Raw genomic sequence first — 25,909 nt, 5'->3', positions numbered from 1 at the left:
TTGGACAGGCCCCCGGGCACTCAGTCTCACCCCTGGGCCCCAGTCCACGGCTGGGCTGCCATTCAGCAGGCAAAGGACGGGGCCCTTACATCGCTGCAGGAGTTGGCAATGCCTCATCTGTGTGCTTTGCCCAGCCAAAGGGCCTGCTGCCTGTGTTTTCTCACTGCCCCGGCTCCCCTGCCTGCCCTGTCCTCCCGTCTTCCTTGCTTTCTTCTCCCCTCTCTTCTTTAGACATGCGGGGTTTCCACATTTCACCACGTGTGTGTGGTCTTCTTTCTCTCCTGCCCATTGCCTGTCCACGCTTGGACACCATGCCCACAGCATCTCTCAACAGTCACATCGGACTTTTTCTTTAAATTCATGGCACCATTTATTTTTAGCCTGAAACAACTGCATCCTAAAAATGGAGCTCTTAATGAGCCAGGGGCCGGGCTGGGCACTGAAAGTGATCTGGCTCTGGGCCGCCCGCCTCCCCCTGGGTCTCCCTTTGTGCGCATGTGCCAGAGCCTCCACTCCATCCCGAGCCCAGGGCTGCCCAGACCTCCAGAACCCCTGCTCCTCCACGCCACTGCCATTTCCGGGAAAGAGAAGGAAAACGTCTCCTGAATGGAGAGAATCCATCTCCTGGTGGTGGGGGTCTCCTTGCTAAGCTGCTGCAGGGCAGAAGAGGGGTTGAACTTCCCCACCTATGATGGAAAGGACCGGGTATTGAGCCTCTCTGAAAAGAACTTCAAGCAGATGCTGAAGAAATACGATGTGCTTTGCCTCTACTATCATGGGCCTGTGTCTTCAGACAAGATGGCACAGAAACAGTTCCAGATGAAAGAGATTGTACTGGAGGTGAGTGTGTCTGGGGGGGGGTTGGCTTCCTGCCTCAGTGGGCCCAGGGGTCAGGATGCCTTTGGCCTGGGCATGGGGGGTGCAGAGAATGCATACTGCAGCCTTTGGATTTCTTGTGAATTGGAGATGATCTTGTTTTAATGCCGCGATGTGTGGATGAAGCTCACAAAGGGGAAACTGAGGCCAGGCACACCACTGTGTGTCACCACTGTGTCTCAGTCGGAATGTCACTCTGGTTCCATGGCTGTCTCTTGAGACAGTGTGCAAACTATTGATAAAGCATCGGAGGATGGGGAGCTTAAGGGTTGGTTACCAGGGTGCCAGGACCCCATTATTGCAATTCCAGTATCCCCTGGCCCTGTGGTTGGGGGCAAGAGTTGTTTGACCTTGCCTCTCCTCGAGCATTTTTTTCCTCTGGGTTTTCCTTACAAAACATAGATGTGTGGCCTTCTCAGCGACACACTCTTGAGTGGGGATTTTTTTTTTTCTCAAAAAGTTCTTGACGTGGGCACAGGGACAGGCTGAAGTCACTTCTTATTTTATCTGTATTACGTGGCCTCTCGGCCACCTGGCACTAGGACTATTTCTAATCCTCTGTGAGTGGCTCAGAAACAATCTCTGGAGTGTCTCCAGGCAGCTGAGGGCCACCCACAATCTCAGGCGCCATGCCAGAACCCTCCCTGGCCCCAGAGCCTCTTGGGGGGCCCCAGGCGTGGTCCATGCACCTCTCCTGAGAGACCTCCTTGGGACCTCATGGCCAGCACAACTGGACAACTTTGGTTCATCACAAACATTGATTATCAGACTCACCCTGAGAAACCCAGGGTGCTTTGAGATTCCCCGTGGTGGCCCATAATACAGCGCCGCAAAACCACCCAGGATTCACCCAAATAGCTCTGCTGACTCATGAAACAGTTCAGAATCCTGAGCACCTGCCAAATCTCAGGGAGTTTTGGAGTTCACTTTGCTGCCTTTTGTCCCTGGGGGCTGAGTGTGGGGTTCAGGCTTCTCTGTGGACAGTCCGGGCAGGGAAAGCTGTGTGGACCTCAGACCTTTGGGTGCAGATAGGACACCGAGGGGGCGGGGTTTACTTAGCATGAGAGCCATGTGCTCTTGTGCTGACCTGCACTACCCAGGAGCAAGCTGATGGCACACTGTCATCTTGTCACCATCCAGGGAGGCTGAGCCCTGGGCAGAATCACAAAAGGGCCCTATTCACATCCATGCATCTTTGATCTAGGCCGGTGGTGGCAGCAGAGAGCGGGGTTATGGAACTCAGTCCAGCCACCTATAGCAGCTCATTCCATGCCTCACAGCCTGAGGAAGGCCAGGAGGGATAAAGTGCCAGGCTGCTGGTCGGCAGCTGTGATCACTAAGGAAGCCGGGGGCGGGGCGGGGGGGGGGCGCCTGTGGTCTCCCAGGGGACTCCCAGGACGCCCTCCTCCCTGAGCCCCATGTCTGTTGTTAAAATTAGCCCCATTCCATCTGTTCCCACCACAGCTCCTCCCATGGAAAGGTGCCTTCCCTCCCTCCCTGACCCCCAGTCCTGTAACTTGAACTCAGGGCCTGGGCACTGTCCCTGGACTCCTTTTGCTCAGAACTAGTGTTCTACCTGAGCCACAGCGCCACTTCCAGATTTTTCTGTGATTTACTTGGACATAAGAGTCTCACAGATTTGTCTACCCAGGCTGGCTTCAAACCATGATCCTCAGATCTCAGCCTTCTGAGTAGCTAGGATTACAGGTGTGAGTCACCAGAACCTGATGGAAATGTGCTCTAACCACCAATTTACCGCCAAAAAGCCGGAAGTGGAGGCGTGGTTCAAGTAATAAAGCACTAGCCTTGAGGGAAAGAAAGAAGCAAAAATGTCTGCAGTTCAAGCTCTAGTACTGGTACACACATGCATACACACACACACACACACACACACACACACACACACACACGCAGGCCCAGTCCTCTATGTTGAAATATAAACTACAATATGAAAGCTGGGCACTGGGCTCATACCTGTAATTCTAACTACAGGAGGCTGAGACCTGATGATTGTGGTTCAAAGCCAAAAAAGGCAGGAAAGTCCATGAGACTCATGTCCAATTAACCAGGGCAAAGCTGGAAGTAGAGCTGTGATTCAAGTGGTAGAGTGTCTTGAGTTAGAAAGCTCAGGGACAGGGCACAGGCCCTGAGTGCAAGCTTTAGACCCAGCACAAAACAAAACGACAAGTAAACAAATCATTGTTATTCCTCTCCTGCCCCCCTCCGGCCTCTATGCCTGGGCTCTGGGTGTGGGCCCTGACTGGAGGGAGAGGACAGTGGCCGTCCACACCTGCTGCCGCCCATCCTTGCCACCCACTCGGCAGGGCTGTGCCTGGCACCTTGGCTTCTGTCCCAGCTTTCTGTTCAAGGTCATCTGTGACTTACCAGTCCTGGGAGCAGAGACCTGAAAGGGCCAGCTCATGCATGGCCTCTGTGACATATGTCAACAGCCACTGGATCTCACACGGCCACACGTGGATCACTGCTGCCACGGCCCTCCCTCCCCGTGCTCTTCCCCTGCTCTGTGTTTCAGCCCCCTCTCCTGTGAAGCCTCCAGTCCCAGAAGCTGACTTGAGTCTTACACTTTCTTTTTGTTTTGTAGAGTTCCTGAGCATAGTCCATCTCTAATGAATGGATCAAATTCTCCTTCCATTTCCATACTTTAGACATTTTTTTTGGTGTTGGAAGTAGCTGGTGTTCTACCACTCAAGCCACAGCTCCATATCTGGCTTTTTTGGTGATATGGGTCCCACAGACTTTCCTGCCCAGGCTGGCTTTGAACCACAATCCTCAGATCTCAGCCTCCTGAGTAGCTAGGATTACAGGTGAGAGCCAGCACCCTGCCCAGTTCTGCGTCTTGAGAGTCACGTGTAATCATGAAATGGTAAGAGGGCCGTGCACGATGCAAGCTGGCACACAGGGGGCAGAGTGGAACCACAGGCTAGGGGATGTCCAACTCACATGCCCCATTTATTTCTTTTTTGTTTATCATTGTTACTATTGTTGATGTTTTCCTTCTACACTAACAGTAGAAAGGTGTTTTTTTTTTAAGCCATTGGGGTGAAATGTCCTGAACTATAGGAACCATGAAACCTTATACTTTAATAAACAAAGAAATGAAATGAAATACAAACTCCTTACAAATAATAAATGGGTCTACCAGTGTGCCAGGTAGAAGACAAACATAAGACAATGGCATTACAATACACTAGCAATACAATGACATTAAAGTTAAAAATATACCACTTACGATCCCTAAGATAACGTAAAGCAGATTGAAATCAGAGGAGAGATTGGATGTGTTCAGGGTGGCATGGATAGAGACAAATATTTATATATAAATATAGCAAAACCTGCGTGAGACTTACAATGTTGAAAATTACACTATGCAAATGAATGAAACCAGAGACAACCTAAGAAATGGAGATACATGCAATCTTCATGATCCAGAGATGCAGCGTATGAAATAAATATCAGATACTGGCACAAAGAAATAGCATTCTCGGCAAACTGACAGGCTTAATGTATGGATTTTATACAATCCCTACCAAAACCTTAGTCACATTTTTTACTAGGCATAACAAAGATTATCTTCCAACATATGTGGAAAAGTCAAAGGACTTAAAAACAAAATAAAGCCAGGAGAGGAACTTCACTTGTTTTCAAGACTTACTACAAATCGTAAGGGGGGAAGGAAACGCAATAACAGGATGGCATAATATGAAATAGGACTGAGAGGGAGTGTTGCTAAATTCCTCACATCAAGAAGTGAAGAAAAAAACAAGGGTCCTACAGACTCTTGTATAAACAGAGACTTAGCCTGAGGTGACAGGAACAGAAGGGAGAAATCATGGTCCCCAAACACTCACCACTGTGTACTTACCACAGTGCTGGAGCTGACCTACAACTGCTGATACACCCAGGTAAAAGAGCCCAAACTGCCTCACACCTTACACAAAATTTCCTCAAACCGGGCCAGGGGCCAGGCACAAATGGCTCACACCTGTCATCCTAGCTACACAGGAGGCTGAGATCGGAGGATCGCAGTTCAAGGTCAACAGGAAAGGCCTGGCGGGGGAGGTTCTCAACTCCACTGAGCCACCAGAGCCACTCTTCCTCAGTTTTATAAACACTACTGGGAAAACTGGATAAAATATAGACGGGATTGCTGCCTTATTTCTTACATTCGCATGGCAATTAGTGGGTTTAAGATGAACCTTTAAAAAGTAGTAGTAGATCTGGGGGAGCTGAGTGATTAGCGCAGTTGTCTGGCAGAAAACATTGAGTGTGTTCTCCTGCGCTCTGCAAACAACAACAACAATAATACTAACAACAGCAACAGCAATCAAAGTGAGTCTCTGTCAGATCCGCCCTGCTCCTAATTCATTCTGGAAACTTCCCCACGCCATTTCTGTTCTCAGCCTCTTTCGGATAGATGGTAAGACTTAGGCCATAGGTGTCCTTTCGTGGGGATGTTGGCACGTCTGTTGAGGGAGACCAGCCCCAGACCTGTCCTGGCGTGCACTCCTCTCTCTGCCAAGTCTACAGAGCTCCTAATCGTGGGTCTTCTTAGGCTGTGGGAGCTCCAGAGGGTGACAGACAGTGGCACCCCCCAGGCCCTGGGAGGGGTCCCTGTCTGTGCCTTGGTCCTGGGGCTCAGCCTCCTTTATTCCAGGCTTGCGTTCCCACCTGGAATGTTGGCTGGCGGGCATCTGTGGGTGTTCCATTCTGCTTCCTTTTGGATTCTCGTCAAGCTCTTCCTGCCCCCGGGCAGAAAACAGTGCCCATGGGACATGTGTGCTTTCATCCAGGGCTTGTTCCATTCATGTCTGGGTCCTAGGACGTTTTTCTAAGGGACAAGCATAAGTTGCCTTGGGCAGTGGTGTGCTGACCCTGCAGGGTCCAGCAGTAAGAGGAGGCCATGTCCAGCGCCTCCACCTCCCTGTCCTCACCAGCTGCTCTTCTCTGTCCCTTCAGCTTGTGGCCCAGGTCCTAGAACATAAAGACATCGGTTTCATGATGGTGGATGCCAAGAAGGAAGCCAAGCTTGCCAAGAAATTGGGTAAGTGTGATTGGCGACATATCATAGGAAGAGACAAATTGTGTCTTGTAAAAACCAAGTTGTATTCTTGCTTGATAACTGGGCTACTTTTAAGTAAATAGAAAATGATCTTAGCTCTGGGTGAAGGAATTATTTAATAAAAGCAAAAGTCAAGGGAGAATGCAGGAATGCAAAGCTCTGAGTTCAACCCCCAGTATACACATGCACACGCACACACACACACACACACACACACACTCCAAAAACTAAAACCAGCATGGGTTCAGCTGTATTGTTAGAAAACTAAAAGCAGTAATAGAGTGAACTTGGGCTTTAACTTAAAAGTTCTTGGCTATTTCAGGGGCCAGGAGTTTGGCCTAGTAGTAGAGTGCTTGCCTAGCATGAATGAAGACCTGGATTCAATTCCTTGGTACCACATACATAGAAAAGCTGGAAGTGGTGCTATGGCTCAAGTGGTAGAGCTCTAGCCTTGAGAAAGTCCAAGGACAGTGCTCAGGCCCTGAGCTAAAAGCCCAGGACTGGCAAAAAAAAAATGATCTTAGCTATTTCAAAAGGAACGCACACTTTGAGAGCTGTGTGTGTGTGTGTGTGTGTGTGTGTGTGTGTGTGTATGCACATGCATGTGCCTGCACACATAGTGGGGCTTGAACTTACGGTTTGAGTCTTTGCTCAAGGCATGTACTCTGCCACTTGAGCCACAGCTCTACTTCAGTTTTTTGGTGATTAATTGGAGATAAGAGTCACAGACTTTCCTGCCCAGGCTGGCTTTGAACTGTGCTCCTCAAATCTCAGCCTCCTCCATAGCTGGGACTATGATAGGTGTGTGAAAGTGGTGTTTGGAGGGACGTGTGCCAAATGTAAGGATTTTCCTGATATCAGTATGACCTTGACCTTGACCTTGGGTCTCTTGCTTGCTTCCAGGCTTTGATGAAGAAGGGAGCCTGTATGTTCTTAAGGGTGATCACACCATTGAGTTTGATGGTGAGTTCGCCGCTGACGTGTTGGTGGAGTTTCTCTTGGATGTAAGTATCTGTGTACCTGAGGAGCTGTCTGGGCTGGGATACGGAGGGCGGGGGGCGGGGGGGGGGAAGCTGAGCATCCTGACACAGGCTGAAATGGGTGCCTCGGCCTTCACAGAAAACAGCATTGCAGGGCTGGCTCCCTGCCCCTGGGGCACAGGTTGGGACCATGTCATAGCAAGATGGTGATTCTCTAGAAACTATGAATGCATGATGCAGTCCAAAATCAGCAAGAGAATAAATGTCAAATGACCTCATCACAGAAGAAAGATAAACGCTTGAAGAAATGGGTATACTGATTGACTTGATTTAATTAACCCACATTGTGTTCATATAATTCATACTATCACTTTATGTCCCATAAACATGTATGGTTATGATATTAGATGTATAATCTAAGATGAAAAATTCACACACAGAGGAATAAAGTCGATCCTATCTCTAACATGATCTTCCAAAAGTACTGTCCAGTGAGTGGCTGGGGTGCCTAGGTTCAAATCCCGAGGCTGGTTCTGCCAGGATCACCTGTGCATACATATGTGGGGGGGCTGCCTTTCAGCTCATCGAAGACCCCGTGGAGATCATCAACAACAAACTGGAAGTCCAGGCCTTTGAACGCGTGGAGGACCAGATCAAACTCCTGGGCTTCTTCAAGAGCGAGGACTCTGAGTGTAAGCTATCTGAAGACCCCTGCCTGTCGTCTAGACGCTGGGCTCTGACAGGGGGTGTCAGGCCATCTCTGCAGCATCTTCTGCTGGGGGCACAGATGCGAATCCTGTCCTGCTTCCTAGCAGGGGGAGGGGGGAGGGGGAGATGGTGTCAGTTGGTTTCTGTGGCCCTGACGTGTGTCTGAGTCTGTGTGTGTGTATGTACATACAGGAGAAAGCCAGGCCTCCCTCCTTATCCCCCTGCCTGCCTTGCATTGGAACCTCCCTGAGTGGGTTCCCACGTGGCCATTTCAAGAGTTACCAAAGGACTTGACTTCTACAGGTTGTGGAAACTTCTGAATGAGCCCCGGACTAATCACCACGCTGCCCGTCACATGCCCAGGCCCTAGGATCTCCCTCTTGGTGACAGGTCCTATTCTGATGGCATAGCCACACCTGGAGACCCAATCGTACTTTCTCCTCCTTATCCATTTCCCCCTTTTGTACGTTGATCGTTAGGACTGCATTCACTCCCTTCCTCTAAGTGTGGCAAAGACAACTTCTCTTGGGTGATCCAATACCAGTTAATCCCAACCCTTCTTGGAAATGATAGGTCTGAATAGTACTAAAGAAGAAGCAGCGGGGGTTGAAGGCTTGGCTCAGATGGTTGAGCACCAGCTAATGAACAAAAGTGTCAGATACTGAGTTCAAATTCCGACTCTTGGACCCCCAAAAAAGTAGCCAAACACTGGGGTTTACCCCTGTAATCCTTGTTACTCAGGAGGCTGGAGTCTAGAGGTTGGAGGTCTGAAGCCATCCCTGGGAAAAAGAATAAAACGGTTCTGAGACTCTGTCTTCAAATAACTAGCAAAAAGCAAGTCTGGAGCCATGGCTCCAGTAGTAGGGTACCAGATCGGCAAGCAAACTGAATTGAAACAGTTTCGTACCAGTAAACAAACAAAGCTATCTGAGTAATATCTGCTAAATAATCACGCAGTCGTTGCACAAGAGAAGCCTGCAGCAGCCACAGCAGCAGCGTTCTTGCAAATGTTTCTTTCGTTGTTTGTGTTCTCCCCCAGATTACAAGGCTTTCCAGGAGGCAGCTGAGCACTTCCAGCCTTACATAAAGTTTTTTGCCACTTTTGACAAAGGGGTAAGTATCTAGGGAAGTCCACACAAACTCATAGGCATGAAGGAATCTAGTGTGAATTTTCTGTCACTTTCTTTGCGCATGTGTGTGTGTGTGTGTGTGTGTGTGCACTTGAACTCAGGGCCTCCTTACTGGTCCTTAGCTTTTTCGCTCAAGGCTGGTACTCTACCACTTGGTGGTTCACTGGAGATAAGAGTCTCACAGATCTTTCTGTCCAGACTGGCTTTGAATGGTGATCCCCAGATCTCTAGGATTGCAGGTGTCAGTCACCAGCACTCAGCTCAGGGCATTTATTAACAGGAAAGCCATCCTAGGCCCAGGACAAGGGCAAGGCTGAGCTAGGAAGGTGGGAGGGAAGGCTGGGGCCCAGCTGGCTCCATCTGGAGTTCTGTCGGGTGGGGAGTAGCTCAGAGACTGCAGGCTAAGCACCAAGGCCGCAGACATGCTGAGCTGAGCACCTGATCCTAAGCTTATAGGGGTGGCCTGGCTCTGTTTTCACAATATCTCCCTGCCGCTCTCTCTGTGGCATAGGATGAAGATCAGCTATGATGTAAAGAAATAAAAGCTGCCCGGTCAGGGCCGGGAGTTTGGCCTAGTGGTAGAGTGCTTGCCTAGCATGCACGAAGACCCGGGTTCGATTCCTCAGTACCACATACATAAAAAAAAAAAGCTGGAAGTGGTGCTGAGGCTCAAGGGGTACAGCTCTAGCCTTGAGAAAGTCCAAGGACAGTGCTCAGGCCCTGAGCTCAAGCCCAGGACTGGCAAAAAAAAAAAAAAAAAGCTGCCGGGTTGGCAGAAGGACATTGAGTCCTAAGCACCACTGGCCACAAAGCTGTAACACCACAAGGGAGATGTGCTCTCCACACCCCTGTGGTGCTAGGGCTGCTCCATCACCCTGGGGGAAGGGCAGCCCCCCACCTCTCCTGTGGCTCCAGAAGGCTGGGCCGGCTGCAGTCCCAGCAGTGTCCAGCAGGAAGTGCTAGAGTCCCCCCCAAGAAGATCAATTTGTATGTACTACACCCCTTAGGGAATCTCAGAGGTCCCAGGCTAGGAGAGCACTCACACTGTCTCAGACAGGAGAGAGGTACTAAAGAGAGGATGTGGTCAGTGATGAAGAGAAGGTGAAACAGCACATCTGGGAAGAAAACTCCATCAGGGAATGGAAGGCACAACTACAGGTCGTACTTGCTACAACTTGTAAAACATTGCACTGTCATCCACGCAGCACTCTCTCAGCTGTGTGTGCTGAGCACCTGCACTGTGCCAGGGACTCTTCTGGGCATCAGGAACACAGACATCCATGCTCACCCTCGTAAAGCTGTGTGTGGGAGAGAAGATGGAGGATGGAGAGAGAGAGGAAATTCAGCAGCAAACCAACAGCCCCATCACAGGTGGAGAATAGAAAAGAGAGGGAGGCCAGGCTACACAGGAGCCTGAGATCTGAGGATCACAGCTCAAAACCAAGTCAGGCAGGAAAGACCTCGAGACTACCAACAGAAATCTCTAAGTGGAAATGTGGCTTACATAGAGGAGCCCCAGCCTTAAGTGAAAAAGCCAAGGGAAGCCAGGCACAGTGGCTCACGCCTGTAATCCTAAGGATCTAAGGATCATGGTTCAAAGCCAGCCCGGCACCAAACTCTGTGAGACTCTAACCCCTAATTATCCACCAGAAACCCGGAAGTGGTGCTGTGTCTCAAGCGGTAGAGTGCTAGCTTTGAGCTGAAGCGCTCAGGGACGGCTCCCAGGCCCAGAGTTCAAGCCCCATAACTGACAAAAAAATGTTAAGAGACAGCAGTAGAGCCTATGTTCTTGTCCTAGTACCTGCACACAACAGATAGATAGATAGATAGATAGATAGATAGATAGATAGATAGATAGATAGATAGATCCAGGCTGCTATTGCAGTGACTACAGTTCCCAACTTCTATGAAAAACTGGTTCCTCTGAGTAGATTTTAGGAGCACTGGGCTATGAAATCACCTGCTAGAAATTTGGACATTTTTAGGATTGTGCTAAAAACCTGGGAATCTGCATTTTCAAAAAAACCTTCCAGAGACTCTTAACAGAGGAGCATACAGGTTTGGGACATAGTGATCTTCCAGTCCTGAGCCTGAATCACACTTCCCGGAGATTTGCACTCTCCTGCCAGTCTGGTCCCTCTGGAAAAATCACTGTGTCTTTGGGTATCGCTGGGTCCAGAGAGCGGTGACTAGCTGAGTGGAATTGCTAGAGATAAGAGAGGCTCAACAGACCAGGGGCACTTTGCCTTGATTCTTCTCTGGTCACTGGATGGCTTGCTGACTGAACAGAAATCACCTGCCTCAAACTCCACACTCATAAAAAAGGCAACAAACAGCCATCCGTACTTGGTAGTGTTCTTGTCTTGGGTAGAATTTTTCCCAGCTCAAGGCTGGCACTCTGCCTGAATCTATCTCAGCCTTCTGAGTAGCTGAGAACACAGGTGTGAGCCGCCAGCACCCAGCTCAATTCCTGCCCTTACCCTGTCAAGGAGAAGATAATATTCAAATAGAAATGTGCGATACAGGTGAGCAGGAGGCTTGGGGAGCTGCCGTCAGAGTGGACGTTCTTCCTTCCACTCAGGTCACTGGGTCGGGGCACTGCTGCCTGGGACACGGGCTCCAGCCAGCTCCTCTGGGCTGTCTGGCACGGCAGCTCTGAGCTGGAAGAGAACAGTACTGGGTTTTCTTTGCACACACATTCCAAGCCTCTCAGATCATGCCCAGAGAAAAGGCCTGAGGTCAACAGTTTGCGGGAGCATTCTGCCCTGACCGAGGCTGGCATGTGGCTGCTTCTATCTGCCATGCAGGCTCCTCCTTCCTGTGCTGTATGGGATTGGGGGGGTGGGGGCTGGACATATTTTAGCTCTGAAGGTCTCATAGCCCAGGAACCCTGCTGCACTGGCTTTCCTTCTGACTGCCAGTGAGGTTCCTAGAGCTGGGTAAAGCACCAAGCAGGCCTGGCATGAAGAGGCCATGCCCTAGTGCTCACACCTGGCTCACATAGCAGCTTCAGCTCCCAGGCTCATTCAGGACACCTAGGGCCTGGATTTGATTCTGTACACGCCTGGGTTGTAAGAGTTTCCATCAACTGCTAGTTTTGTTGTGGGACACAGTGGCTCACATCTCCAGCCCTCGCTTATCAGGAGGCCCTTGGCCAGCTCCAGTGGGAAAGTGCAGGAGACTCTTATCTCCAATTACCCAGCAAAAAGCCAGAAGTGGAGGTGTGGCTCAAGTGGTAGAGCATAAACACTGAATTTAAAAAGCTGTAGGACAGTGTCCTGGCTGTGAGTTCAAGCCCCAGGACCGTCACAAGTAAAGAAAGAGATCCTAGTTCATTTAGATCCAAGGACCCTGAGGCCAGCGCCCCCTGCTGGCGTTTTCCCCTCCCCACCCCTGGCACCTACAGTAGAGCCATGGTGGCCGCACAGCTGAATTTCCTGGGTTTCCTTCTCAGTGGGCTCTGCCTCTCCTTGAGTCCATTCACTGGGTGAATCCCCCGTCCCCCCACCCCCAGCCCTGATTCTTTGGTCAGAGCAGAAGATTGGCACAGCCCAGACTACCACAGGCCATGAGCTCCTGTCACAGGCACTGAAGTTCAAACTACACAGTCTGCCAGAAAGCAAATGTGTGTGATGGAAGTGCTTTTGCTCCTCTGGTCGTGTGCAACCCCGCTGCTGTCTCATTTCTGTTACAGGTGGCAAAGAAGTTGTCTTTGAAGATGAACGAAGTGGACTTCTACGAGCCATTCATGGAGGAGCCCATTGTCATTCCCAACAAGCCCTACACAGAGGAGGAGCTTGTGGAGTTCGTAAAAGAGCACCAAAGGTGCCTGAGCTGCTGTGGGGGGGGGGGGGGCACGGTCAGGGCGCATGCAGCAGGAGCCGAGACACATGCAAGCGACAGTGCAGAGCAGGGTCTTGTGAAATGCTGACAAAATGGTGGTAACATGCACTTCTAAACCGAAATCTACGGGGGCCAAGAAGGGCCAGAATCCCCTCAAAGCCTCTGTGTGTGTGAGGGGGGGTCTGGGCTGGGGTCTGGGGTGACCGTGTCCACAAAGAAGGGCCCCACGAGGGAGCTGGCCTTTGCGTGCCTCGGGTCCGTGGGCCTGTGGCCTTATGGGAAGATGGGTTTGGACCCCCACACTGGGCTCTGCATTCTTAGCAGAGCTCATTTACCCTTTCTGAGGGGAGCCCCAGCCTCTGCCTGGCAATCCTCTCACTCAGGGAAACCCCTTTCTTTCTTTTCCTAGACCCACTCTGCGGCGCCTGCGCCCAGAAGAAATGTTTGAAACATGGGTAAGAAAGTGGCAAACCCTTTCTGTGTTGTCAGGGTATATGAACTCCTCCAGGGAGCCCCCACTTTCTGTGTTGCTAGAGTATGTGTGCCCCCAGAGGGACCCCCAAGACTAAGTCTCAGTTTCCTGGGCCAGAATGGTGGCTAGAGGGAGGAGCACTGAGAACAATGGATAAGACAACCAGTGGGGAAGACCCCACTGGCCGGATTCCTGAGGGCCCGAGGCCAAGTGGCCCCCTATTCATTTCTACAGTGAGCACAGGCTTTCTTTCATGTGCCACAGAGGCCCACGGCAACAATGGAGAGTTCAAGCTACAAAATCAGAGAAGCCTGGGTTCCAGTCCAGAATCTGCCAGCAAGTCACTTTCTGTCCCTTGCAAATCATGTGATCTTCCCCAAGATTTAATTTTCCCACTGAAAATGGGGGGGGGGGCGAGGCGTTGTAAGGCAATGTGTGATGAAGAATTGAGAATGGTAGCTTTTAATCATCTCTTATCTCTCTATCCATCTATCAATTATCTATCTATCTATTTCTCTACCCAATTATGTAGCATCAGTTAAAGGTGCAGTCAGCCTGTCTCCCAGGACAACAGAGGTGCCCCAAGTTCAAACCACTTCCAGTATTTGTTGGTGGTGGTGGTTAATTGGAGAGAAGAGCAGAATTTTCTGCCCCAGCTGTCATGGATCTCGGCCTCCTAGGTTGTTAGACTACATGTGGGAGCCAACCTCCATTCTGATTGTCTAAGCTCATGGAATGACTTCCATTTGATGGTTATAAACGCTGTATGCACAAAGGACTCACAACAGAGTGTGTCTGAATGCAGGCCCCTCCTCTCAGAGACTTAGCGTCTGGTTATGAGGGACTGGTTGTACAGTTCCACAGAGAGCTTCCAAGGAAGGGCATGGCTGGGTGTCACGAAGGTGCCTGGCCTACAGGAAGCGGTGGCATGGCCCTTGGCTGGCTCCATCTTGGGGTACACCCAAGAATAACTGTGAAGCACAGGCTGACCTACTGAAAAAAGCCTGTGCTAGGCATCTATGTGGGTGTTTGGTTCAGATTCAAGTATTGAGCCTGTGGGGTCCACTTGCCACCTCCCCCCCCACCCCGTCTCTTTTTTCACTCAGCAGCTGCTAGCAGGCCCTTTGAAAACCAATATGGATTCTTCATTGTAAAACCAATTTCCAGATGTGTTCTAGTAGCGCCCACAGAAATGAAGCTTGTGTCCCTGTGTTCCCAGGATGGCAGGTGACAGAAGGGCTGATGAGACCCCCGTGAGGACACTCGGTACGGTCTCAGTGCCACACTCGTGTCTGACGGCCTGGCCGTTGCGTGGTGTGTCATAAACTGAGGCACGCACGACATAGAGGAAAAATTCAATTCCCCAGGGAGCCCGGCCGAGGCAGAGCCCATCCTCTCGTGTTTAATAATAATGCTTTCTATTTAATCTCCTCTGACAATTCTTTTTGAGGGTTTTGTCCATTCCAGACTCAACTCTGGGGGAAAAATTAGCATTTAGATAGGATTGCTGCAGGAGCATTGAAATCAATTGGAACAGAGTGGTGCCCCCTCCACCCCAAATATGATGGCATCACGATTCAAGTGCCCAAAGCGAGGCCCCTCTCCTTATCAGCCACCATTGGGGTTCACTTGGCCCTGCATCCCGGTACCTCAGCCTAGTCTGTGCAGCGTCACCCCATTTCCCTGGTCAATAACAGAGGCTCCCCAAGCTTGGGCTCCACCTCCTCCCTTAATAACCAAGGTAAAGGAGACAGAGCTGAGGGAAAATAGGAAATACCCCTGCTTACACCACGATTTGAAAGATGCTTCCGTGATCTGCTGTAGCTCCTGGGGTGAATTCTTGAATCAGACTGGGGCTGGGCATGGAGAGACTTCCAGAATGCTCCTTGCCTCGAGCTCCTGCGAAGCCAAACTGACTCAAGTTCTCCCTCTCTCTCCCTTTGCTGCGGTGCTCAAGGACCAGCAGGCCACAGGAGTGAGACCCGCCTCGCACACGTGCTAATGTTTTGTGCGTGCTTGCACGGTCCTGTCTTGCCATCTTGTCTATCCACGGTTGAATGCCATCTGATTGTGTCTAGCTGCTGGATGGTGTGCCCTGCCTTCCTTTGTCCCCACCCCAGCAATGTGTGTCCCCCTGTGCACACTTCCATCCCGGCCTGTGAGTCTCCGCTCCAGGCTGGCCCCTGGTGTGTAATCTTCCATTCTCGTCTTCCACAGGAGGATGACTTGAACGGAATCCACATCGTGGCCTTTGCAGAGAAGAGTGACCCAGGTAGGAACCCAGCCTGCTTAGCCTTTAACAAGAACTTCTGAGCCAGGCTCACGCCTGCCACCCTGGCTACTCAGGAAGCTGAGATCTAAAGATCATGGTTCAATGCCAACCCAGGCAGGGAAGTCCATGAGATGCCAATGAGCCAGCAAAAAGCTGGAAGCGGAACTGTGGCTCAAGTGGTAGAATGCCAGCTTTGAGCAAAAACTCCAAACAAGAACACAGAACCCTGAGTTCAAGCCCCAGTACTGACTGGCACACACACACACACACACACACACACACACACACACACACACACACACACACTGTGACTTGTATCCTTGTTCTGTAAATACTATCTATGCTTAGAAAACAGACCAGGAAATGTGCTCAGAAACCATGAGAACTGGGCAAGAAGAGCAGTTTGTTGTAGAAAGTGGAAACTTTTAGCTTTGTGTCTGTGCCCACTTCCTGGTTGGCTCTTTAACCCAGGAGAGGCAAGATAGCTGATGAGGCCCAATCCATGGGGCCCTTCTGTGAGGCTCCCGAGGGACAGCCCAGCACCCCCCAGGGAGGTAGGGCTGGAGTGCCCCCTGGGGGGCAGGTTGGGGCAGGTTTGGCAAGAATGGGGACTTGATGAACCCCAAGACCAGCCACAATGCCCTGTCAGCTGTGGCTTCAACAAGGGTGGAGCGGCATGGTCTATGTCAGAGGCTCCGAATCTTACCTAGAGAGGGTACTGCAGAGGGCAGGAAAGGTGAGGGGGGCTTGCTCCGGCCTGGCACCCTGGGGGACCCATGATCCCCAGCAGAGGGGCCCCCTGACTTCCCCCAGGGCCTGACACATGCATGTTCAAGGGGCAGATGGTGAGATAGGCAATTGACTTCTGTCTTCCTCCCCCAACAACTGTCTTTTCTCAGTAGATTCAGTAGATAGCACCTTCTCAGACACGTGTGTAAGTGGGATCATGCCAGCTCCCACTGGGTGGTCTTCTGTGTCCAGCCTTGTTTACTTACACATATTGTCAAGGTCCATCCATTATACAGAGAGAATCAGCAGCTCGCTCCTTTTTTAGGGCTGAATAATGTTCCATGGCCCATGGATGCTCTGCCACCATGCTATGTTTTCTTTTTTCTTTCTTTCTTTCTTAATTAATTATTTTGTGGGTCCTGGGGCTTGAACTAGGCCTGGGCGCTGTCCCTGAGCCAAGCCCCACTTCCCTCTTTTCTAGAGGTTATTTGGAGATAAGAGGCTCGGGTCCTTTCGTGCTGACTTTGAACCTTGATCCTCAGATCACAGCCTCCTGAGTAGCGAGGGTGACAGGCGCGAGCCACCGTGTCAGCCATGCTCTGTTCTCTTTCAATCTTTTGCATGTCTACTCCTGTGGCTGCCAGATTCCCCTCTTCAAAGGGTTCTAGGATTGTCCTGAACCCACAATCAAAGAAAAGGCAGCACATCTTTACCACAGAGGAGGAAGTCCTGCGAGAACCATGCGCTGAGGTTTACAGGATGGGACCAAGCACAGTCCATCCGTGTTGTGTGAACAGAGATGGGAGTGGCTCGTGGAAGTGCACTGGACTCGGCTGACTCTGGGCCTAGGACTGGAGAAGTCTGTGGGTGCTAGGGAACAATGGATCTCAGAGACCTCCCTCTCTCCTCCCTCCCTCTCTCCTCCCTCCCTCTCTCCTTCCCTCCCTCCCCAAAGCCACAGAAACCTGTTTGGGAGGTTGGTGTGGCCATGAATCAGGCTTCTGGAACTTCTACTCCTACTCCCTGCACAAATAGCCCTGGGCCCCAGCTCTTGCCCTGCCCCAGAGAGAGCCCAGGCTGGGGCCTGTGGCTGGGAGGGAGCCTGTGGGGGAGGAGGAGGAGAGGAGGAGGAGGAGCTGAGCACTATAGACAAAGTCTGCCATCCAGGACAGGGCTGGCCTCACTGCTCACTGCTCTCCTGCTGACTTGGAGCTTTGTGTAGCCAGGGCTCACCCGTGGGGCGCTGGGCTGTGACTTGGGTTCAGGCCGGGGTGAGGGGGGTTCACAGAGCATCACTTGTAGCCAACCACAGCCCCCTGGATTCCTCTGCTCCTTTCCCCAGCCCCACCCAGGAGGGGTCCACCAGGCTCTTCCTAAGGAGTTGGAGGTGCAGGGGTGTAGGAGCTTCCTGGAGCCCCCAAGACCGCCCTGTGAGGTGGGCATGATGAGGATCCTGTGTCCAATGGGAAAAGATGGCTGAGAGGTTGAATCGCTCCCCTACCTCTCAACGGGAGCATCTTGAGGTCACAAGCCCCAGAAGGAGGGCCTGTTTCGGTTCCTATTTGACACTGGAAGAAACTGAGGTTCAGAGGTGAACCCTGGGAGCAGCTAGAAAAGATGGAGGCTGGGCTGGGAGTTTGGCCTACTGGTGGAGTGCTTGCCTAGCATGCAAAGATGTGAGTTCGATTCCTTGGTACCACATACATAGAAAAACCTGGACGTGGTGCTGTGGCTTAAGTGGTAGAGCTCTAGTCTTGAGAAAACCCAAGGACAGTGCTCAGATTCTGAGTTCAAGGCCCAGGACTGGCAAAACAAAACAAATCAAAATCCGTTTAAAAGATGGAGACTGCTGGCCTACGACTACCACGAAGGCTGAAGGCCGTGGCAGCCAGATGCAGGGGGCTGGCTGGATGCCCGACCACCACCCCCTCCACCACCAACACTGCCAAAGACCCTCAGGAAGACTCCTCAGTACCACACACACAGCAAAGTGGTAGAGCTCTAGCCTTGAGAAAGCTATGGATAGTGCTCAGGCCCTGAGTTCAGGCCCGGGGACTGGCCCAAAAAGAAAACCAACAAAAAAAGGCACTCTGAATTCCCAAGAAACCTCAGGCTACCAAGGCAGCTATACAAAAGAATTAGTAACTTCATTGTTTAGAAGTAGGACTCAGTTTATTCTAGATGGTCTGACAATTGATAACCCCCCCCACCCCATCCCACCCCACATATGTCAAAGTGACTGGGGGTCTGCTGGCTCCTGTCCCTGCCCACAGTGGCACCGCAGCTGGCTCTTCCTCCTACCCTCGGACATTACACCTACAGCATAGGCAGGCACAGCCGTGTTCCTCACATGTACACATGTGTGTACACGCATGCACACATGATCAGCAGCTATTCCCAGGAGCTGTCAGAACCCAAATTCTGTGTGTGTTCTAGCTTGGAGTGGAAAAGTGGTCCCAGGTATTAGAGGGCATCATCCAGTGTCAGTGCCACGTACTGGTGGCTCATGCCTGTTGTCCTAGCTACTCAGGAGGCTGAGATACAAGGATCAAGGTTCAAAGCCAGCCAGGAGCAGCAAAGTCAATGAGATTCTTATCAACCACTAATCACCCAAAAGCCAGGGTGGAGCTGTGGCTCAAGTGGTAGAGCACCAGCCTTAAGTGGAAAATCTAGGGGACGATACCCAGGCCCTGAGTTCAAGATTCAGTACTGGCATATGCCAGTACACACAAACACACACACACACACACACACACACACACACACACAATATTTCTTGCCAGTTATTTGTTCATGGCAAAGATTATTTATTTATTTATTTATTTAGCCATTGTGAGGCTTGAACTAAGGGCCCGAGCACTGTCCTTGGACTTTCTCAAGGCTAGAGTTCTACTGCTTGAACCACACACCCCTTCTGGCTTTTTCTATGTATATGGTAGTGAGGAATGGAACCTGGCTCTCCATGCATGCTAGGGAAGCACTCTGCCACTAGGCCAAACTCCAGACCCCAAAGATTGTTTATTTCATTTATTTATTTATTTATTTATTTAGGAGGGGCATGGGGCTTGAACTCTGGGCCTGGGTGCTGTCCCTGAGCTCCTCAGCTCAAGGCCACCATTCTACCCCTTGAGCCACAGCACCACTTCTGGTTTTCTACTGATTAATTGAAGATAAGAGTCTGACGTTCTTTAGTGCCCAGGCTGGCTTTGAACATCGATCCTCAGTTCTCAGCCTCCTGAGTCACTAGGATTACAGGCGTGAGTGCCCGGCTGGGAAAGATTGTTTCTTGTCCTTCAGTTTCTTGACACTCAGAAGACTTGCCTCTGCTTTTCCTGTGACTCACTCGCTCCTAAGGGTAAAGAATAAGATGATTGCACTGATGGTGGTGGAGTGCCCAGAGAAAAGGCGGGGTGTGCAGTTGAGCTGGTGGGGAGTGGGGCTCCATGTATTGTCTCAAAACCAGGAAGGACTGTGGCCAAAGGCACACTGAACTCAGTCGAAGGATCTAGGAATTGTTGATCATAGATCTCAGAGACCAGATCTAAATGCTCCCAGCCATCCAGCAGACACCAAAGGGGTCTCAAGGCTGGTGTACATTGGCACACATGTCAGGGGTGGCCCTGCGTTGCTCAGGACAAGGCAGGAGTTTCTCTGATCTGGGCCTGATGTTCTACCACTTGAGTCACAGCTCCACTTCTGGATTTTTACTGGTTGATTGGACCTAAGAGTTTCTCAGTTTTTGCTGCTCTGTCTGGTTGAGAACTGGGGTCCTCAGATCTCAGCCTTCTGAAAAGCTGGGGTTACAGTTACTTAGTATCTTTTCATTTCTCTGCTGAGACTGGCTGTCCTGTCCCAGGGTCTCTGGGCCCACAGCGCTCATCCAACTCCTTTTTCTGAGCAGTCTGGTGATGGTGGCTGGGCATCAGACTACGTGAAAGACCCCTCAGAAGACGCGTGTTCTCACTCACCAAGTGTGCAGCCACACACTCACACTCAAGCCCACCAACCTTCTTTGGCCCTCTGCAGATGGGTACGAGTTTCTGGAGATCCTCAAGCAGGTGGCCCGGGACAACACGGACAACCCTGCCCTGAGCATTCTCTGGGTGGACCCCGACGACTTTCCTCTGGTGAGTGCCAGGCCGAGGCTCTGTGACACCACCCCAAGCTGGCTCAGCAGCAACCCGAGCATGGCAGCTAAGGTGAAGGGGACAAAGACACAAGATGAGAGCCAGGGGGAGCTGCCGGCTCTGGGTGCACTGTTGTACTGGGTTTGTTTGTGTTGATGCTGGGGCTCGAACCCTGGGCCTGAGCGCTGTCCTTGAACTTCTTTTGGTCATGTCTAGCACTTTTCCATGTGAGCCACAGCACCACTTCTGGTTTTTTTTTTTTTTTCCAGAGTAATTTATTGGAGATAAGAGTCTTACAGACTTTTCCTGCCTGGGCTGGCTTTGAACCATGATCCTCAGATCTCAGCCTCCCCAGTAGCTAGGATTACAGGGGTGAGCCATTGGTGCCTGGAAAATTGTGTGTTGTTTTTTCTTTTTTCAAATGTGTGCCTGTACTGGGGCTTGAACTCCTGGGTTTGCTTTCTCCTTTAACGTTTCCATTCAAGACTGGCACTTTACCACTTGAGCCACACCTTCGCTCTTGTAGTTTTGCTCACCGACTTCCCCTGGGCTGGTTTTAAGCAGCAGTCCTCAGATCTCAGTATCCCACGTAGCTAGGATGAAGACACTGTGACAATTTACCTGGTCTTGAAGTGACCACTCAGTGCTGTCCACAGGAGCTTCCATCCAGCATGTCTGTCTGTGAGTGCCAAGCGTCCTGAGGGGTCACCCCTTCCATCCTCCTCCCTCCCTGGCACCCGGTCCTCTTGCTCCCTGGCCCTGTCTTTACCCGCCAACTTCCCACCCCTCTCCCAGCTCTCTCATGCAGCAGGATGGCACCAGAGAAGAGATTTTGTTTGTTTTTGTTGGGTGTGGGATTTGAACTCTGGGCCTGGGTGCCATCTGAGCTCTTCAGCTCAATGCTAGTATTTTACCCGTTGAGCCACAGCGCCACTTCTGGTTTTCTGGTGGTTAATTGGAGATAAGAATCTCACAGACTTTAGTGCCCAGGCTGGCTTTGAACTGTGATCTTCAGATCTCAGCCTCTTGAGCAACTAGGATTATAGGCCTGAGCCACAGGTGCCTGGTGAGAAGGGTTATTTTTTTTATTAAAATATTTTCTTAACACTGATTTTTTTACATCTTATTTCAAATGTCAAGTTTAACAAGTACTCAAGAATGGGATGTCTATATGCAATCATTGACACATAAATTTAAGAACAAAATGAAAGTTAAGCTATGTCATAGACACATATCCATCTATATAGTATATCACTATGTCTATAGAATATATATCCCGTCATAGATTTATATATCCATAGTTATATTTATATCTTCTAGATCATGTCAATGACCTTGAGTACTCAAGAGTCATCGCTCATATGCTGTTTGGATCTAATATCCAAATACCAAGAATACCATGAACCTTTTGTTCCTCTTGTCTTGACTTATCTCACTCAACATGATTCTCTCTAGTTTCATCCACTTCCCAGTGAGTGCTATTATTTTAGCTTGTCTGGTGGCTATGTAGATTTCCATTGTCTATATATACACCACATTTTTTTGTATCTATTCATCTGCAGTAGGGCATCTGGGTTGTTTCTATCGCTTGGCTATTGTGAATAGTGCAGAGATGAACATAGCTGAGCAGGTGTCCTTATCATATCCTGGGTTATGATGTTCAGGGTAGATGACCAGGAGTGGTATGGCGGGATCGTAGGGAAGCTCTATTTTCAGGTTAAGAAACTTCCAAACTGCCTTCCAGAGTGGTTGTACGAGTTTATATTCCCACCAACAGTGTAGCAGGGCTCCTCTTTCTCCACATCCCCGCCAGCATTTGTTGTTGTCTGAGTTCAGGATGTTAACCATTCTGATAGAAGTAAGGTGGTATCTTAGGGTTGTTTTTATTTGCATTTACTTTGTGACCATGGATGATGAGCAAATTCTCATATGTTTCTTTGCCATTTTTACCTCTTCTTCTGATGTCTCTCTTTAATTCCTTTGCCCATTTAGTGATTGGTTTGTCGGGTTTGGGAGGGATTAGTTTCTTGAGTTCCCTGTAGATATTAGATATTAAGCATTTGTCTGATGTATTATTGGTAAATATCTTTTGCCAGTTGGTTGGCTGTCTTTCTACTTTAGTAGCTATGCCCTTGTCTGTGCAGAAACTTTTTATTTTTAGGTGAGGTAGTCCCATTTGTCGAGTCTCTCTCTAATCTGTTGTGACCCTGGGACTCTGTTCAGGAAGTTTTTGCCTGTGCCTATGAGTTCCAGGGTCTCTCCTACTCTGCTGTGTAGCAGTTTCAGGGTTTCAGGTCTGACATTGAGGTCTTTGATCCATTTTGAGTTAGTGCTCGTGCGTGGCGATAGGCTGGGATCGATTTTTAGTTTTCTGCATGTGGCCGCCCAGTTTTTCCAGCACCAGTAATTGAAGAGGCAGTGTTTGTTCCACTGTATATCTCTGGCTGCTCTGTTGAATATAAGTTGACTATAGGTATGTGGTTTTATTTCTGGATCTTCCATTCTGTTCCATTGATCTTCTGGTCTATTTTGTGCCAATACCATGTGGGTTTTTGTTATTATGGCTCTATAGTAGAGTTTGAAGTCTGGTATTACAATAACACCTGCATTGCTCTTTTTGCCTAGAATTGTTTTGGCTATTCTAGGTCTTTTGTGTTCCATATGAACCTTTGGATTGCACCTTCTATTTCAGTAAAGATTGTCCTTGGGATTTTTATGGGGATTGCATTGAAATTGTGTATCAATTTTGGCAGTATGGTCATTTTCACATGAGCATGGGATGTTTTTCCGTTTCCTGGTATCCTCTTTGATTTCATTCTTTAGGCTTTTATGATTTTCATTAAATAATTCCTTTATAACCTTGGTTAATTCCTAAACATTTTATTCTTTTGGGGGCCATTGCAAATGGGATCATTTTCTTGATTTCTCAGAAGGGATATTTTTAAAATGAGATTTTGAAGAGAGAGAGAGAGGAAGAAGAAGAAGAAAAAGAAGAAGAAGAAGGAGGAGGAGGAGGAGGAGGAAGAGGAGGAGGAGGAGGAGGAGGAGGAGGAAGCGGTGGCTAGAAATGGCTCCAGCCCGGGCACAGTGTTTGGGACTGAAAGGGGAAGCATCTCTGCCATCCCACAGCGTGGAAACTCTGCATGTGGGAGGCTGGGCAAGCACACATGGGTGGAAAGCCCTGCACCACTCTGCGGCGGGAGGCAGGGGACTCGTGGCTGGTAGCGCCGCTCTCTAACCGGATGCTTTGTTGCTGCAGCTCACTGCCTACTGGGAGAAGACCTTCAAGATTGACCTGTCGAAGCCACAGATCGGGGTGGTGAACGTGACCGACGTGAGTGCCCCGGGCCTGAAGCCTGTGCAGACAACACTGCCTGCCCTCCCCAACACACACACACACACACACACACACACACACACACACACACACACACACACACACACACACACACACACACCAGCATCTTGCCCTCTCTCCCCCAGCACTCAATGGCATGTGCTACCCAGAGTCCAGGCCCCGGAGGGCTCTTCTGGCAGTCCACACTCCAAACTCTAGGTGTGGGGAGGCAGTGAGGCCCGCAGAGAGCTCCGATTCTCAGGCCTCAGTCCAGACAGACATGGCGGGGCGGGTGGCATGGCCGTAGTAATGCAGGAAGAATCTCCAGTCAGTCCTTTGGCCCTATCAATGATGCTATGTTAAGATTTCATTCATTTACTTGGAGAAATTATTAATAATAATTGTTTTGTGCTGGTACTGAGCTTGAACTCAGGGCCTGGAAGTCATTTGTTAGCTTTTTCACTCAAGGCAGGCTCTCTACCATTTGAACCACAGCTCCATTTCCAGCTTTATTTTTTTTTTATTTGTTATTTTTGTTTGCCAGTCCTGGGGCTTGAGTCAGGGCCTGCGCACTGTCCTTGGACTTTCTCAAGGCTAGAGCTCTACCACTTGAGCCTCAGCACCCTTCCAGCTTTTTCTGTGTATGTGGTACTGAAGCACACACTCTACCAGTAGGCCAAACTCCTGGCCCTCCCGCTTTATTTTTATGGTGAGTTGGAGCCAAGAGTCTTGCAGATTTGCTTGCCTGTGCTGGCTTCAGATTGCAGTCCTCAGATCTCAGCCTCCCCAGTAGGATTACAGGGGTCTGCCACTGATGCCCAGCTTCGCTGGTTATGTTGGAGATGGAATTTCCAGGTTTTCTTCTCCAGGCTGGCTTCAAATCTTGATTCTGTAGATCTCAGGCCCCTGAGTAGCTGGGATTACAAGCGTAAGCCCCTGGCTCCTGGCTAGGAGAGCGGAGGGAGACCTGGAGCCTGCTCAGCCTAGCTACTTGGGACTCTGGTCTGGCTCAGCCCCCATGCACTCACTCACTCCTCTATTTATTCATTCACTCCCTCATTAATCCCTAACCATTTACTCACTTATTCACTCATTCATTGACTCATTCACTCATTCATTGACTCATTCACTGACTCATTCATCCACTCATTCACGAATCATCCATTTATTCACTCATTCATTTATTCACTCATTCACCATTACTACGCATTTGCTCATTCATTCACTTATTCCCTCTTTTATTCCTCATTCACTCACTCATTCATCATTCACTGATTCATTTGCTCATTCATTCACTTATTCACTCGTTACTTATTCATTTCTCATTCATCATTCACTAATTGCTAATCATTCATTCATTCACTCATTAATCATTCACTGGCTCGTTCACTCACTAATTCACTTATTCACGCCATTAATCATTCACTAACCATTTACTCACTTATTTACTAGTCATTCACTGACTCACTCATTCATTTTTTCACTCATTAATGAGTGAACGCACTCAACATTAACTCACTCGCTCCTTCCCTGGCTGCAGGCAGACAGCGTGTGGATGGAGATTCCGGATGACGATGACCTGCCTACAGCCGAGGAGCTGGAAGACTGGATCGAGGATGTGCTTTCTGGAAAGATCAACACAGAGGATGATGATGATGATGAAGATGATGAGGATGATGACAACGATGAAGATGATGATAACGATGATGATGATAATGATGATTCTGATGACGAGGATAATGACGACAGTGATGACAATGATGACGAATAACTCAGAGCCAAAGGCCCCATCACAATCACAGCACCCACTACACAAACCCTACCACGCCCCCACCCATTCAGTTCCTTTCCTTCCCCACACTCTTCCCATCCCCTCTCATCCAGAGAGTCCCTCAAACACAGGAATCCCAGTGACTCTCCCTCACTGGCCTCAGCTGCTCCCGCTCTGTGAGGCCCGTGGAGCTGGCGCCCAGCAGTGGGGCTGCCAGGATGTTGTTCACGCTCACCTGTTGTCACCTCCACAGCTTGTGACTCAGGATCATGGGGCGACCTCATAGGAGGAACTGGGGCAGGAGGGGTCCGCCAGGAATCAGTTCAATCCCTGCGTGAATGGCAGACCTGGGCTTTGTGCATTGTGGAGAGGCCTGGGCAGGGCTGGACACAGGGTGGAGGTTGACCAGTTGGCTGACACGTCTCTCGAGTCCCCAATCCCATGTGGGGGGCCTCCAGGCCTGAGCGGGGAATGGAACAGCCTTTCTCTGTGGCTTCTTGTGAGCTGGCCCATTTTGTGCTAAAGCTTGCCTTGCCCACTGGTCAGTTAATTCTCCGTGTATCAGTGCCCACAGCTATTCTTGG

The 25,909-nt window shown here is 50.0% G+C and overlaps 1 protein-coding gene across 1 annotated transcript; it reads left to right on the top strand.

The window, feature by feature from the left end:
* Nucleotides 1–547: 547 nt before the first annotated feature.
* On the top strand, nucleotides 548–25,909 carry Casq2 (calsequestrin 2). Its single transcript, XM_090333657.1, has 11 exons — nucleotides 548–840; nucleotides 5,854–5,938; nucleotides 6,860–6,960; nucleotides 7,517–7,628; nucleotides 8,684–8,757; nucleotides 12,469–12,599; nucleotides 13,027–13,072; nucleotides 15,307–15,361; nucleotides 20,117–20,217; nucleotides 23,477–23,551; nucleotides 25,095–25,909. Exons 1-11 carry the CDS (start codon nucleotides 607–609, stop codon nucleotides 25,323–25,325), a joined length of 1,245 nt encoding a protein of 414 aa, XP_090189783.1. The 5' UTR covers nucleotides 548–606; the 3' UTR covers nucleotides 25,326–25,909.

Source organism: Megascapheus bottae, chromosome 6, assembly GCF_031878675.1.
Source record: "Megascapheus bottae isolate mThoBot1 chromosome 6, mThoBot2.hap1, whole genome shotgun sequence".
NCBI classification, from domain to species: domain Eukaryota; kingdom Metazoa; phylum Chordata; class Mammalia; order Rodentia; family Geomyidae; genus Megascapheus; species Megascapheus bottae.
Note: the sequence above shows the minus strand (reverse complement) of the source record. Positions and strands in the feature narration are given on the sequence as shown.